Source organism: Epinephelus fuscoguttatus, linkage group LG15 (genome assembly GCF_011397635.1).
Source record: "Epinephelus fuscoguttatus linkage group LG15, E.fuscoguttatus.final_Chr_v1".
NCBI classification, from domain to species: domain Eukaryota; kingdom Metazoa; phylum Chordata; class Actinopteri; order Perciformes; family Serranidae; genus Epinephelus; species Epinephelus fuscoguttatus.
The window spans coordinates 23,316,642-23,330,325 of NC_064766.1; the positions used below are offsets into that span (position 1 = coordinate 23,316,642).

Below are 13,684 nucleotides of genomic sequence, written 5' to 3' on the forward strand. Positions count from 1 at the left end.
TGCTGCGTTCACGTCACATGTTCTGTAAATACAATCTGTCAGCAGGGAAATATGTGCGTGTCAACTTCCCTTTGGGAATAACAAGTAGGATCTGTGGACGTTTTTGCAGCTGCTGTTATCACACTCGTGGGGAAGTGGCTGTACAAACACAGGTAGACAGCATACAGTAGCTTTATTTTCACTGAGGTTGGCAACTCATTATTGGAATAATTGCTGTAGTGAATTTGTTTTAATATTCATAAATGATTTTGTTCCACTGATTAACACATGCTTTAACACTAAAGCAAACCCAACCTGAAAACAACACAGAGGCAGTAAGCAAAGTTAATTATGAAGTATCTAAACAAGTGGGTTGAATTAACCCGCAAGGGGGCCCCAGGGTGAAAATGAACTCTTGGCTTCTCCATTGTTTCACTCTGTGCATTATGTATGTGTTAGTAAATACTTAATGATAAGTTTGTGGTAGTTAGACTCTTCTTTAGGAATAAGCAACATGCAAGCACAGTAAAAACAGAAATAAAAAAGTCCTCAATAGAATGGAGCCTCAAATTTAGGTACCGACACAGGTGTCAACTTAAAGCCTTTATGATTGCAGTTTATATTGAATTTTTGTGGTGCATACAAATTAAGAGTTGATCAGATTATCACAAATGAACTGCCACACAGTCAACCTGAAGCCCTCAGGCCAAACCCAAGGCAATTACTCCCCACCTTTTAGGTTTGTGACCCCTTTAAATGAGGCCAAGTGTACTTGTGGCACCAGCTGTAATCAGGTTATGACCTCAGTTCGGTCTTGAGTTGACATCAATTAAACCAAAAAGTGATTTCATTACCCCTCCATTAGATCGTTCCATTTGAATGATTTTTTGAGGCCTGAAGAGGAAAAAGCTCCATAATTTCAAAAAAGAAAACAAACAAAAGCAGTTTTATAGAACAGAAGTGTCTCAAAGTCAGTGGGGTGTTTTGAATAGGTGTTGGATTAGATGCCTGTAATAAGGTCTGTTAACACAAGCTTAAGAAACTTTCACGTTTTGTTCTACGACAAAAGATACATCAGTAGTCTGTTGACATCAGAATTTCATGTTGTGTGGATGTTACCATTATGATGTTTTGCTGTCTATACCCTATGACTAAATGTATGTGTATTGTATTGTATGTGTATTGTATGTCAAGATGGGACATTTAGCAGACATTGGATTTTTGTTCAACTTGAAACCAACAAAATATCAGTCATCTGCAGGCAGTATTCTACATCAAATTGATGCTGGCATTGGACACTGAAAACCTAAGGTGTTTGTGGCCGGCTGGGTCCTTGTGTTTATACTTGGGTTACACTGATTTGGTCGGCTTTAAAGAAAAGGATGCGGTACAACACAGCCTTGACCACTTGCTAGATCAGGTCACACTAAAAGGAAAGAATTTTGTAGAAGAGGTGAGCTTGCAAAATTGAATGACAAGTTGGAAGCTTAGCAAAGTGCGACCATAGTGTAGTTTCTTTATAGCCTAACGTTAGCGTTTTCACCTCCTGGCGTTTGCTTCAAAAATGATCAAGGGGTGTTCATTTGTGAAGATTATCTTGCTGAACTTTTGTTTGCCACACATCTTATTTTCTGCAGTAATTCAAAATCCAATGGAAAAATCCTGTTGGATGAGGGAACCAGAGTGATGTTAACTTCTATGTTTGCCTACAAAAAGCGTCATCCGAACAGCACTCTGTCCAGCCTTGTTATACTATATTGAAGTACTAAAGTACTAAAGGGATAGCTCAGCCCAAAATCCAAAATACATATTTTCCTCTTAGCTGTGGTGCTTCTCATCAGTCTAGATTGTTTTGGTGTGAGTTGCAGAGTGTTGGAGATATCAGCCATAGAGATGTGCGTGCAGTAGTTCGATGCTACAAGGCTACATAGCATTATTGAGCCAACTAATGTTACAGCTCAGTTGAGGATGCCATTAAGGTTTACATCGCATGCTGTCATGAACACAAGCCATGTCCATGAGTAGATGCACTGTTCTTTCTTCAGGGTTATGCAGTTGGTGGTTGTTGTTCGGTACTAATAAAATAGTTCCTACATGAAACTGCTCACAACAAGGTCTGTGGATTATCTTGAGTAACCAGGTCGTGATTTCTGGAAAGAGACATTGTATTTTTGATTTATTGTCCCTTTTTAATGAGCTAGAATGTTGTGATACTTCATCAGTCAAGTCAACAAATGTGTTTTAGAATAATGTGTTTGAATCACTTTCAGGACTAAACTGTTGTAGCTGCCCCAGAATTTACCTCCAGCTATGTTTAAAGCTCTCCAGTGAAACAAGAGATTTAAACAGAATTAATCATCATCATAGAAAACACAAGAAAATTAAGGCCAAGTTAAAAGTAACTGGAAATATCCATTAAACAATACCTGTCTTCCCAGTGTATCCTTCTGGGGCAGAACTGCATCTGTGCTCCTGCTGGTTAGGCAATGTGTCTCATTAAATCTGATTTGAATTCACCAAAGGCCTTGCTAGAAATAGCCTAATCTAATTTTCAGTTAAATGAATCTTGGATCCATTTTCCACCACTGTTCTGGACTCTAAGCTCTGTCTCGGCTGAACCTGAAATTACTAAATTAGAAAGCCTCAACCGAAGGAAACAAGCCTGTTTTTGTTGATTCCTTCAGTTGAATTAAATAACACAAACAGGCCAGAGTTGCACAATAGATGTGACTCTACTTTAGGTCTGCCATAATTAATTATTTGCATACAAAGGCTGTGTGTCCCCAAGTTCATGATCAATAATTCAGTGTGTATGTACATCTACTTGTTAATCAGATGTGGATCTCCGCATGTTGGCCACTGGTGGCACAACCCGAGGACTGACTGATGAAACATGTCTGATGTTGGAGTTCACTTCCCAACCCCTGACTGCCTCTTGGCTTTCATCCTGTCTCCTGTCTCTCTGGCCCTCCAGCCAAAAAAGCACAAGAAGGGCCAGCACTGTCTAGTTTGGGAGTTGACGGCCCCAAAAGTTTGTCTGTCTCTTCACTCAAACTTGTCACAGATGTACAGTTGAGAGTTTGCAGCATTTCTTTCACTGTTTTACTGAACTTTCAGGTGTATGTGACCACCAGTTCAAGGCCCTGAAAGTGTACTTTATTAAAAAACATTTTTTTTTTACAGTAAGTTATGTGATGCTCCATGAATACTTAATGTTCTGCAAAAGTTAGAGCAGTTAAGATCATTTAACATCTGAGATTTTTATTTTTCTTATTGCACTTCATTTGGTGTGAAGTAGGCAGGACTCACTGAGAACAAACTGATATTGTATATTTCTGTGCACCTATTAGGATTTAACACCATTTGAATGTCAGTCAGATCTGATTAACCACACACAGAGTCCTGATAATACAGGATTTATACTTCTGTGTCGAAACTAATCTACACTGACACAGAGCCAAAGCCGTAGTCTGACGTGCACCTCTCCGGAAATTTAACTACACGTCATGGCGACGCAGACCTTCTGTCTGTTTGGAAGCTGAAACCATTTCCCTCAGTGGAAACAAAGCTTTTAATTTCCCTTTAATTTAACAGATTACAAACAATAAATTGTGAAGACAATAAAGCCTCTGCAAAAATAGCATTTTAAGTCTTGTGTGTGATTTATCCTTCAGGGATTTACACTTTGGGATTAATTCTGGCTTCATATGAGCAGAGGAAATCTCCTCAAGTCCCTAGGCTAATTTATACAATGTTAAATGCCATAGGCTTGTGCAAATAACGTTAGCACGTTGTATTTGTTTAGAAAACGTGTTTGGTATAAGACAGTTGTTTTGTCGGTGAATCTTGTGAGTTGTAATGGAGCCAAATATTGTAACGTTACCTTTGTTAAATGTTGCTGTTGTTCCTGGCTTCATATGAGAAGAGGAAAAGTCCGCTAGCAGCTTGGCTAATTTATGTAAAATGCCATAGGCTTGTGCTAAAAACATTAGCATGTTGTATTTGTGGGGAAAACGTGTCCAGATGAAGACAAGTGCTTTGTCTGTGAATGTTGCGAGTTATAGTGAAGCTGGTTTGTGTACTTGTGTTTGAAATTGTCACTATTAAACAATGTTTACTGTGTGTTTTGGATGTGTTTTCAATCAACTAAATTTTAAAGCACTTCACAGAAACCCTGTCGATGACTACTGTTTTGGAGGTGTAACTGCAGAGTGACACAGACACACCACCGCACAAGTATTAATGCCATTTAAATATAGGCGTAGGCGTAGGCTCTGCATTGAGCTGATGCACAAGTATAAATCCCGCTTAAGGCAGATTAGTCAAGAATATTTGAAGGAGTAGTTAGATATTTTGGGAAATACACTTATTAGCTTTCTGGTGGATAATTTGATGTGATGTGTTAGATATTAGTTAGATATTAGTGTTTTTTTAACACATTTTTTGAATGAAAAATATAAATATACATTTCTGCTTTAACAGTTTTACTCAGTTAAAATAAAAAGTATAGTGCAGCTGGTGAGCTTTAAAGCCTGCTCAGATTCAGTTTTACTAGGAACTTACTTAGCTTTCCCACTATGTTAAAGTGCAGTAAACAAAACATGCTTATATCTAAAGTGCAGCTTAAACAGTTTTACTCAGCTCCAATGGCGTTGGTTATTTCTTTAGCGTGATGGTCAGGGAAACGCTCTTTCTTTTTAAACGACGACGATATCGTAGTGTGCACCAGATTGCTTTTTCTAGTCGTGCCGGTTAACGTTCAAACTCGGGTGGTGTCGCTTTAGATGTGTTAGCATGTTAGACGTGTTTCCAAGTACATACCCGACCGCTGTCCTGCAGTGTCGGCACACTGCTTTTGTTTTGTCAACTTGTTTATTTCCATCTTTGTATTTTACCCTGAAACCAAAGTGTTCCCGAACGGAGGACTTAAGGTTTGCGGGTGGGTCTTCAGGTTTGTCAGGCTCACTTGCCATGTTGTCAAAATGCGAGAATGCGCTGCACAAAGTGAAAGCGGAGATCTACGGGACTCGGTCCGTCACTCAATTATGTCCGTTGGGGAACTAGATATTTGAAATGGTAAAAATAAAACAAAATAAAATAATATCCTGCGCCCAATAATTCGGTACAGGGTCGTGCTGAACTGAAAGTCGCGTACCGACACAAATACATGTACCGTTAAGGCCCTAATATCCATTAAATATTAGGCTACAGCCAGGAGCATCTTAGCTTAGCCGCTTAGCTTAGCTTGGCTCTGTTCAAAGGTAACACAATACGCCTACTAGGGATGTACACAGTGAGAGGGCTAACTGTTCGCATCACATGGCTAATGTTACCTAACAGTTATTAACGGGTTTAATGACAGACGGATGCTTTTGCAATTTTGATGTGAGTTTGTAAACTGTAAACGGCTCTGTGTCGGATGTTAGCTGCTGCTGCTGCTTTATTAGCTCATGATAACCAGTCAGAGGAGAGAGGCTCTAAGATCTTGTAGAGCTGCGTCTAACTTAGCAGAACGTTTGCAGATGTTTCTTATGTTAACTTTGAATGAATGGTCTAATATAAAGCTGGTTGTTCAGTAGCTGAATTTCAAATTGCACTTGTTTTGCTTCAGAAAAAGAAAGGAAAACTTATTGCAAAAGAAAGGCATAAATAATCCAGGTCCAGGCACTCAAGATGGTTTTAAAAATGTAAAAGGCCTTTATTTCAACAGGCTAAAAACATTAAAAATACACCAACAGGTATTGGCTTGTGCCTTCCTCAGGGTGTGAGGAGGTTATTTATGCCTTTGGTTTTTGGTAATAAGTTTTCTTCCCTGTTTTTGAAGCACTGTTGGTTTGAGGGACACCAGCAGCGCTCCTGCTTAGTTTTCATGCACTTGTTTTGCATTGTTGGCCAATTCACATTGCTACTCTGGGGTGGCTCTGGCTCAGAGGTAAGGTGGGTCATCCTATAATTGGAAGATCAGTGCTTCTATCTATCCACAGCTCCTCCAGTCTGCATATCGAAGTATCGTTGGGCAAGATATTGAGCCCCAACTTGCTCCCACTGGCTGTTTTGTTGGTGTGTGATTGTATATTAATGGTGAGGCAGTAGGCACTGTGTATGGTAGTCTCGGCCACCAGTGTATGAATGGGTGAATGTGATATTTAGTGTAGAAAGCACTTTGAGTGGTTGGAAGACTATAAAGGCACTACACAAGGGCAGGTCCATTTACTGTGTATTCTTACATCAGACTTTTTTTACTCTGTATAATAATCTATAATAATTTAATGTGAGTACCGACCATGAAAATGACTTTAAATGCCCATCACTACCACCTTCAGGCATCTCTAAAGCACATTAACACATTATATCTCATCTGATGAATAGATATTAAAATGTAGAAATGCAAATGCTTTACACAGGGTTATGTGTTGTACTATTTCTTAGTTGAGAGCAACTTCCTGGAATCTCTGCGTGTTGCTAAGCTAAGCGGCTTTTTTTGAAGGTGACAGGTAAATCCTTGAAACACTTGATATGAAGTTACATTTTTAATATTTATACAAATGAAGTGTCACATTTTAAATTAATGCACAAACTGAGAGAAAAGGTGTTATGTTCAGCTGTTAATAGAGATAATCCTCAGGGCTCTGTGCTAGCTTCTTTCCCCAAGGAGTGTATGTGCTCCTAAATGAAAACAATTTAGAGCACAGTTCAAGTAACACAGAGTTTAATAACAAACAATGTATTACATACATTTTAATATTGCATGTGCATTTATGTGACCCTTCTTTTTGTGTGCAATTAGGATGTAAAAACCAGTGGACTATGGAAGTGAAAGTATGTAGACCCCAGTGGTGATTGCTGGTCTTTCAAACAGGAGAAGCTCACTTTAAGTTTACATCATAAAATTTGTCATATTGTAGGAAGGCAGTAACTTATAAAGGGAATATTTAATTGAAGCCCTTTTTCAACCACACTCCTGCCATAGAACCACAGCAAAACACACCACAAAGATTTTCAGATGGGTTTACAAACGGTGAAAATGAACTATATGGCTTATGGAAATAAGGAACTCCGGACGGCACTCTGTCAGAAGACTCCACTCGCAAATATCCGCATGGGATTGAGCTCAAAATGCGACGATGTCGGTATGTATTTCCAAAGCGCTGTCAATCACAAAGGGTTTCAGCCTTAGACAGTTCCTCCAATCATCATGCATACACCGAGCATCTTCTCCCACCTACCGCTCCATTAGGTCCCAGGGAAGCTGAGCCTTCCTGGAAGTGATGATTTTGTCACATTTATCCAATGGCTGTCTGGCTTTGCTGCATGAAAAAAAACTGCTCAGCGCTGTCTCATAGGAAAGCTTGGAGGCTCTGCGTCCACCGTGCTGACACGAGAATGTATGACAGGGAGCTCACGTTTGAAAACTGGTGATAAACTGCTGACGTTTGAACATGATAGTCATGATGTTACTGTGTGTATATGTGTTTACTATTTGTGCACTAGCACATACATGGCATTGTTTTCAACATTTTGTGCCAGTTTGCAATAAATTTATATGTTCTCACTCTAGTGGACATTAAAGTGACCGCGGAGGTCACTGTAGCTTCGCCAACGTTGTTTTCAGCCGTCCTGTTGTTACTAGCCACTATGCTAATGCTGACATTAGCTACCTCAGTTTAAGTAATGTAAAGCCTCATTAATTGACCTTGGGGTTCATTTTTTCGGGATGTCTGCGCTTATAACGTTAACACATAGCCTGTCCTGTACCGCTACTTTTTTTCAGTGTTGTTCACTTTTCTCTCTTCTGTGATTGGTGCATTATGACTTGTGGAATTGTGGGACTTGTAGTTTTATAGGTTGTAATTTTTACTCTCAAACTGTGCTTGTAAATTATTTTTCTGGTTTGCACATATCTACATTTAGGGGCGAATGCAAGTGAAATACGCACATTATAGAGCCCTGCACCTGATGAAAAATGAGCCATTCATGTGACATGTGCTCATTGGGTCAGTTTTATTTACCTCCACACAGACAAATTATAATTAAATATAATAAAGTAGTAGAGCAGATAAACATAATAACCGTCCCAGGCTGCTAACAACAAGCTCAAAATAGGAGCTCCAAATTAAAGATAATAACTCCCGTGATTCATCATACTGTCTAAAGTGGGCACGGGCCAAGGTTAATTGAGTCCTGCTGTGAGACTAATTATTAACACTTTAGACGATGGGTGCCTTCATGACACTGTAGATACCTCCTGTGGTTTGACAAATAGCCAGTACGTACCAGGAACTGGTTAGGATCACATGATTGGGTTAGGTGATTACGGAGTATATTAGATTTGTCCAACGTGGCCTGAAATGCACCTCAAATGCAACACGAGGACCCGGACGCCTGTCTCTCATTATGGAGTTGTTGATGTTTTATAAGACAGCTGAATACTGGACCCTGTGATGCTGCTTGATACATTTGTTTCCTCAAATCTGAAACAAACAGCCAGATTCATATGTGAGAAACCACCTTCTTATTCATTATCTGCACACAGGTACATGATGTAGATTATTCAGTGTCAAGCAGGTGCTGGAATAACAGCTGACGGGAGAATAAAACAATGACTCGGTTCCATGATATCAAATCAAAACAATCCAGATGATTTGCCTGACTGGGCAAGATGATCTCCGCCTGCTGCTCATTGACAGCCAAAGATAAAAAGCACTGACCCTGAGCCACAGCCCTCCCTCCCCCCTCCTCACCTGTTTATTCATGAAGACATAGATGACTGGGTTGATGACCGTACTCGTCTTGGCCAGGATCGAGGGGATGATGCTCGCCACGGGTGTGACCAGGCCGGGCGGCCCGAAAGTGGCCAGCAGGGCCATGATGCCATACGGCAGCCAGCACAGCAGGTAGCAGATCACCATGATCACAACCATGAATAACACACGCTGCTCACGTTTTCTGCTCATCGACGCGTTGATCCCGCTCACCTGGAGACAGCGAGGAAAAGAGAAAGAGGAGAAGAGGATGAGAAATTATACTTCGATGAGCTCGCAATGACACAAGCGGGTTTGAGTTTTGTTGCTACGAGGCATCTGAATTTCCCTGATGGGAGAGAGAAGTTGTTGGAGGAGGATGAGGAGGAGAGTCTAGGAAATGAAATACAGGAGTGACAGAATAGAGTGCAGGTCAGACAGGGTGAAGTGAGAGATTGAGAGGTGAATAGAGAGGCAGAGAGAGCGGCACACAGACAGAAGAGCAGGAAGGGGCAATTCATCTCTACATCTACAGAGGGACTCTAATCAGCGAGGAGACAGAAGGCAGAAGAACAAGAAAATGACAGAGAGCACTTTGACATTTCCTGGAAATCAAATGAGACGGAATAACAACACAAATATTAAGTGGTGCAATACAATAGACGGAAACACACACACTGTTTTCTGACACACACACAGTGTTGTTCTCTCAAATTATTATTATTACAGCTGTGGTTTATTGCAAATTTGTCCGCAATTCCCATCTGTAATAAGATTCTATTCAACCAGGAAGGCAGTAGATTGAAATTTGTAGACATGTATACATACAGAAGAAGATATCTACTATTTCATGTCTATCTGATAAGTTTAGTGCAGCGACACTTGGCTGCATTTCTATTTGTTGGTAAGTAGATGTAGGTTGTAACAGCTGTCACACTGTGAGATAGTCATCACAAATTTCAGACACTATCAGAATTTTATTCCAGGCTGTCTTTGATCACAAGACAGTGAAGATCCTTGAACCTTTCTCACTGTGTGACTAAAGATCGCTGTTTTAGAGCCACAACCAAAGATATCGCCACGTTTCTTCCATGTTTGTCATCTTTCGTCTGGGACAACCCAAAATCAAGCAGTGTATACCGGACTTAAAGAAGGGTTTAAAGAAACACAAACGACTCCAAGTGTTCTTTCCCTGAGTGGGGAGTTAAAATGGGTTCAGCCTGATCTTTCTCCAGTGCTGACACAGCACCAGATAGATCTGGCTATGTGAGACTAGTTGGTGGCAAAAACAAGCACTTTTAATGGAAGTACATTATTGGTGCACAATTGTTTGCAGCCCGTTTTACAACTGCCATTTGTAGCGCTCTCTCCCAATTCTAGACCAGTCTCAAAAACTGTTGTCTCCATTACTCAGTTAGACACAAAATCATAGGACAATGGGCTCCAGGTGGGAAAAAACTGAAGTACAGCCAGTCACCTTCACATGAACAAACTTGCAAACTTACAAACAACTTAACTCTCCACAAACTTGAGGAGTCTCCATGTGTGTCTCTGCCTCATGGCCACATGTCAGCAGCTGTCACTTGACTTCATCGCCATGGAGACACACACCGACAGGAAGCTGCTTTCACAAAAGGCTCCTGCTGTGGCAAGTTCTCTTTTTCCTTTCCTTTTTTTTTGTACAGCAGGTGAAGTGAAGCGATGGTATTCTATGAAAGATATACTGTGTACACTGATTCACACACACAAGTAAATTACTCAAGCAGAAAAACAGCATGACTTAGAACAAAAAAAAAACTCCTGAGGGTCCAGTGATCAGTCGTCATCACTCCCATAACAGCTAATCATGAAGAGCTAGAATTACTGCCTGGCAGGTGTATGCCTCCATGAACCTGTCACCTTGCAGTTACAGTTTGCATCCATGTCTGTGAAAACATGAACCTAGACGATACAATGGGCACAGTTTCAAGATGGACACCCAAGATTATGGTCACTAATTCAGTGTCTGATCAAATTCGTCCCCTTCTGTTCTGATTTGTTTTGATGTTGAATAATGGTATAGAAAAGTGTTTGTGTCGAACATTATGATGTCACAGTGAAGTTGAACTTTGACCTTTTGGATATGAAATTTCATCACTTTATCATTTTATCCTATGAGAAATGTGTGTGAATTTTTGTTATGATTAGTGTATAAATTCTTGAGATATGGCCAAAAACATTTTTGTAAGGTCATACTGACCCTGACCTTTGACTTTCAATTAACAAAGTCTAATCAGTTCATCACTGAGTCAAAGTGGACGTTTTTGCCAAATCTGACGAAATTCCCTCAAAGGCTTCTTGAAATTTTGTGTTGACAAGAATTAAAAGGAAGCACGGAACAGTGACCTTGACATTTGACCACCAACTGATCAGTTCATGGTTGAGTCAAAATGGAGATACCGTGTTCATGAGAATGCGACAGACGAGGTGATAGTGACCTTGACTTTTCACCTTTGACCAACAAATTCTAATCAGTTCATCCTTGACTCACAGTGAACGTTTGTGCCAGATTTGAAGAGATTCCTTCAAGGCGTTGAGATATCTTGTTTACAAGACTGAGACAGATGCAAGGTCACAGTGACTTTGACCTTTAATCTTTGGTCACTGACGTCATCAAAAAAAATTCTGTCAAGGTGTTCTTGAGATAACATGTTTTTGAGAATGTTACAGATGGTGTCATAATGATCTTCACCTTTCACCTTTCACCAAAATCTAGGCAGTTCATCCTTGACTTAAAGTGAATGTTTGTGCCAAATATGAAAAATAATCCCTCAAGGGATTTTTTGTTTTCGAGATATGGCTTTCACGAGAATGAGACAGACAAAGTCACAGGGACCTTGACCTTTGTCTTAATCAGTGTATAAATTCTTGAGCATGGCCAAAAACATGCTTTGTGAGGTCACATTGACCTTGACCTTTGGCCTATGACAACCAAAATTTTAATCTGTTGTTATTTCCCTTAAAGTGTTCTTGAGATACTGTGTTTATGAGAATGCGACAGACGAAGTCATGGTGACCCTGACCTTTCACCTTTGACCACTGACATCTAATCAGTACATCCCAGACTTAAGTCCAGGATGTCGAGTGTAGACAAGTGAACGTTTGTGCCATATTTTAAGAAATTCCCTTGAGGTGTTTTGGAGATACCTCATTCACGAGAATGAGAAGCATGCAAGATAACAGTGACCTTGACCTTTGACCATATTCACCAAAATCTTATCAGTTCAAGTGGACATTTTTCTCAAATTTGAAGAAATTCTTCAAATTCTTGAGATATTGGGTTCACAAGAACAGGATGTATGGACAGGTGGGTTGGACCATAGACATATATACATAGACGCCGCATTGACTGCCGTTGCCTATTGGAACCGACGTCCTCGCCGATGGGTCTCGCTTTGCCTTCCTTCTATTGAGGAAGGAGCTGTATGCACAAGTAAAATAGAATAACTCACTGAATTTTCAACTGATTTTCACGTGGTTTGGTTTGTTACAAACGGCACACATGTAGTTATGATACAGGATGCTTCCGTACATTAAAAATGCGGGATTTCATGCTTTTATATTTTCTGCTGATAGCAACAGCATGTTATTTAGGTCAGAACACAGTTCTTTTATTCACCTCATATATACATACATACACATATATATATATATATATATATATATATATATAGAATTTATAGTTAATTTTTACACGGTAAGAATTACCGTTTATGTTTAAATTAATTGCATTATCGCGGTGGATTATCAGGACATGTAATAACAGTCTCATTCAAGTCTCGCGATGCAGGCGCTGCGTGAATGCGTAGCATGTGTAAACACAAAATGAAAACATGGCGGAAGGTGGTGATAGCGCACTCAGGACATTTTTCCCCCCAACTAAACACACAAAGTCTGAGGTCTGGGCGTACTTTGGGTTTCTGAAGAATGCTGAGGGACAGCTGGTGGAGGACAACTATCCTGTGTGCAGTACATGCAGAAAGAAAGTTGCTGCGAAGGGTGGCAACACTACAAATCTGCTGGCTCATCTCCATGACCATCATCCTCAGATTGTCATAACATAACAGTTACACATGATAATGTGTAACTCTCGACGTATACGGGACATTTGAGCCGTATCTGTCCTCCTAAATGGCGACTAGGTTTTCCGTTTTCGTTTAAGACACTTTGGAGCTAATACTAGCTGATTAGCTAATTGTTGCTAACGTTAAGTGTTTCAAAACGAAACGGAGCTGAAAACACTGAGTGGAGCCAACAGAATATAAACCGACGTAACGTAACGCTAATTGAGATCAACTGTGATTGAATCACTATGATTATGGTTACTGTATGGAGAGCTAGAATCGATATAGACGGCCAGTTATGCTTTCTTGACATAAGCTCAAGGAAACAACATAAAACGTTGCAGTGTTAACCTTTGACCGAGAGCATGCACTCCTTTTCTCATACAGGTAATCCTCTGACTCACATGCACACTTCTAATGTGTGAATTATTCTGTGTAATGATGACCATTGCCCTTGGGGTTTTTTTGGTTTCTCCTGCACATTTGTGATATCTGTTCTATATACTGTATGTCTTTTGTTCTACTCTTGCATTGTTTTGTTTTATATATATTTTTCCTCTTGTGCTAATAAATAAATAATATATAAATTGTTTACATGTTTTGCTGACTGTTAAAATGCACCAGACAAATAAGCTTTGCTCCTGTAATTTGTTTACATATTTTGTTAATTTAAAATAAAATTTTTTGTTGCTGTGCCAATCCCTTGCCCCTTTAATGTGAAAGTTTCATTTTAATATAAGATTTCGGCTGTTAACATTTTAGTATGATAAGGAAGTTACCAGATTTAGTGAAGTTATTTCAATGTATCTATTTTTTGGACATTTTACAGCGCTTTAAAAAATATCGCAATATTATCGTTTA

The 13,684-nt window shown here is 39.7% G+C and overlaps 2 protein-coding genes across 2 annotated transcripts in view; one reads left to right on the forward strand and one right to left on the reverse strand.

Annotated features, from left to right (window-relative positions):
• LOC125901590 (ubiquitin carboxyl-terminal hydrolase 37-like) overlaps nt 1–13,684 on the forward strand; it is a 311,232-nt gene that overhangs the window by 99,070 nt on the left and 198,478 nt on the right. The window lies entirely within an intron of this gene.
• The window catches only part of tmtopsa (teleost multiple tissue opsin a), a 119,962-nt gene that overhangs the window by 31,012 nt on the left and 75,266 nt on the right, over nt 1–13,684 (reverse strand). The window contains exon 3 of the mRNA XM_049597315.1: nt 8,721–8,954. Coding sequence (XP_049453272.1) covers nt 8,721–8,954 — 234 coding nt within the window. The remainder of the gene's footprint in view (nt 1–8,720; nt 8,955–13,684) is intronic.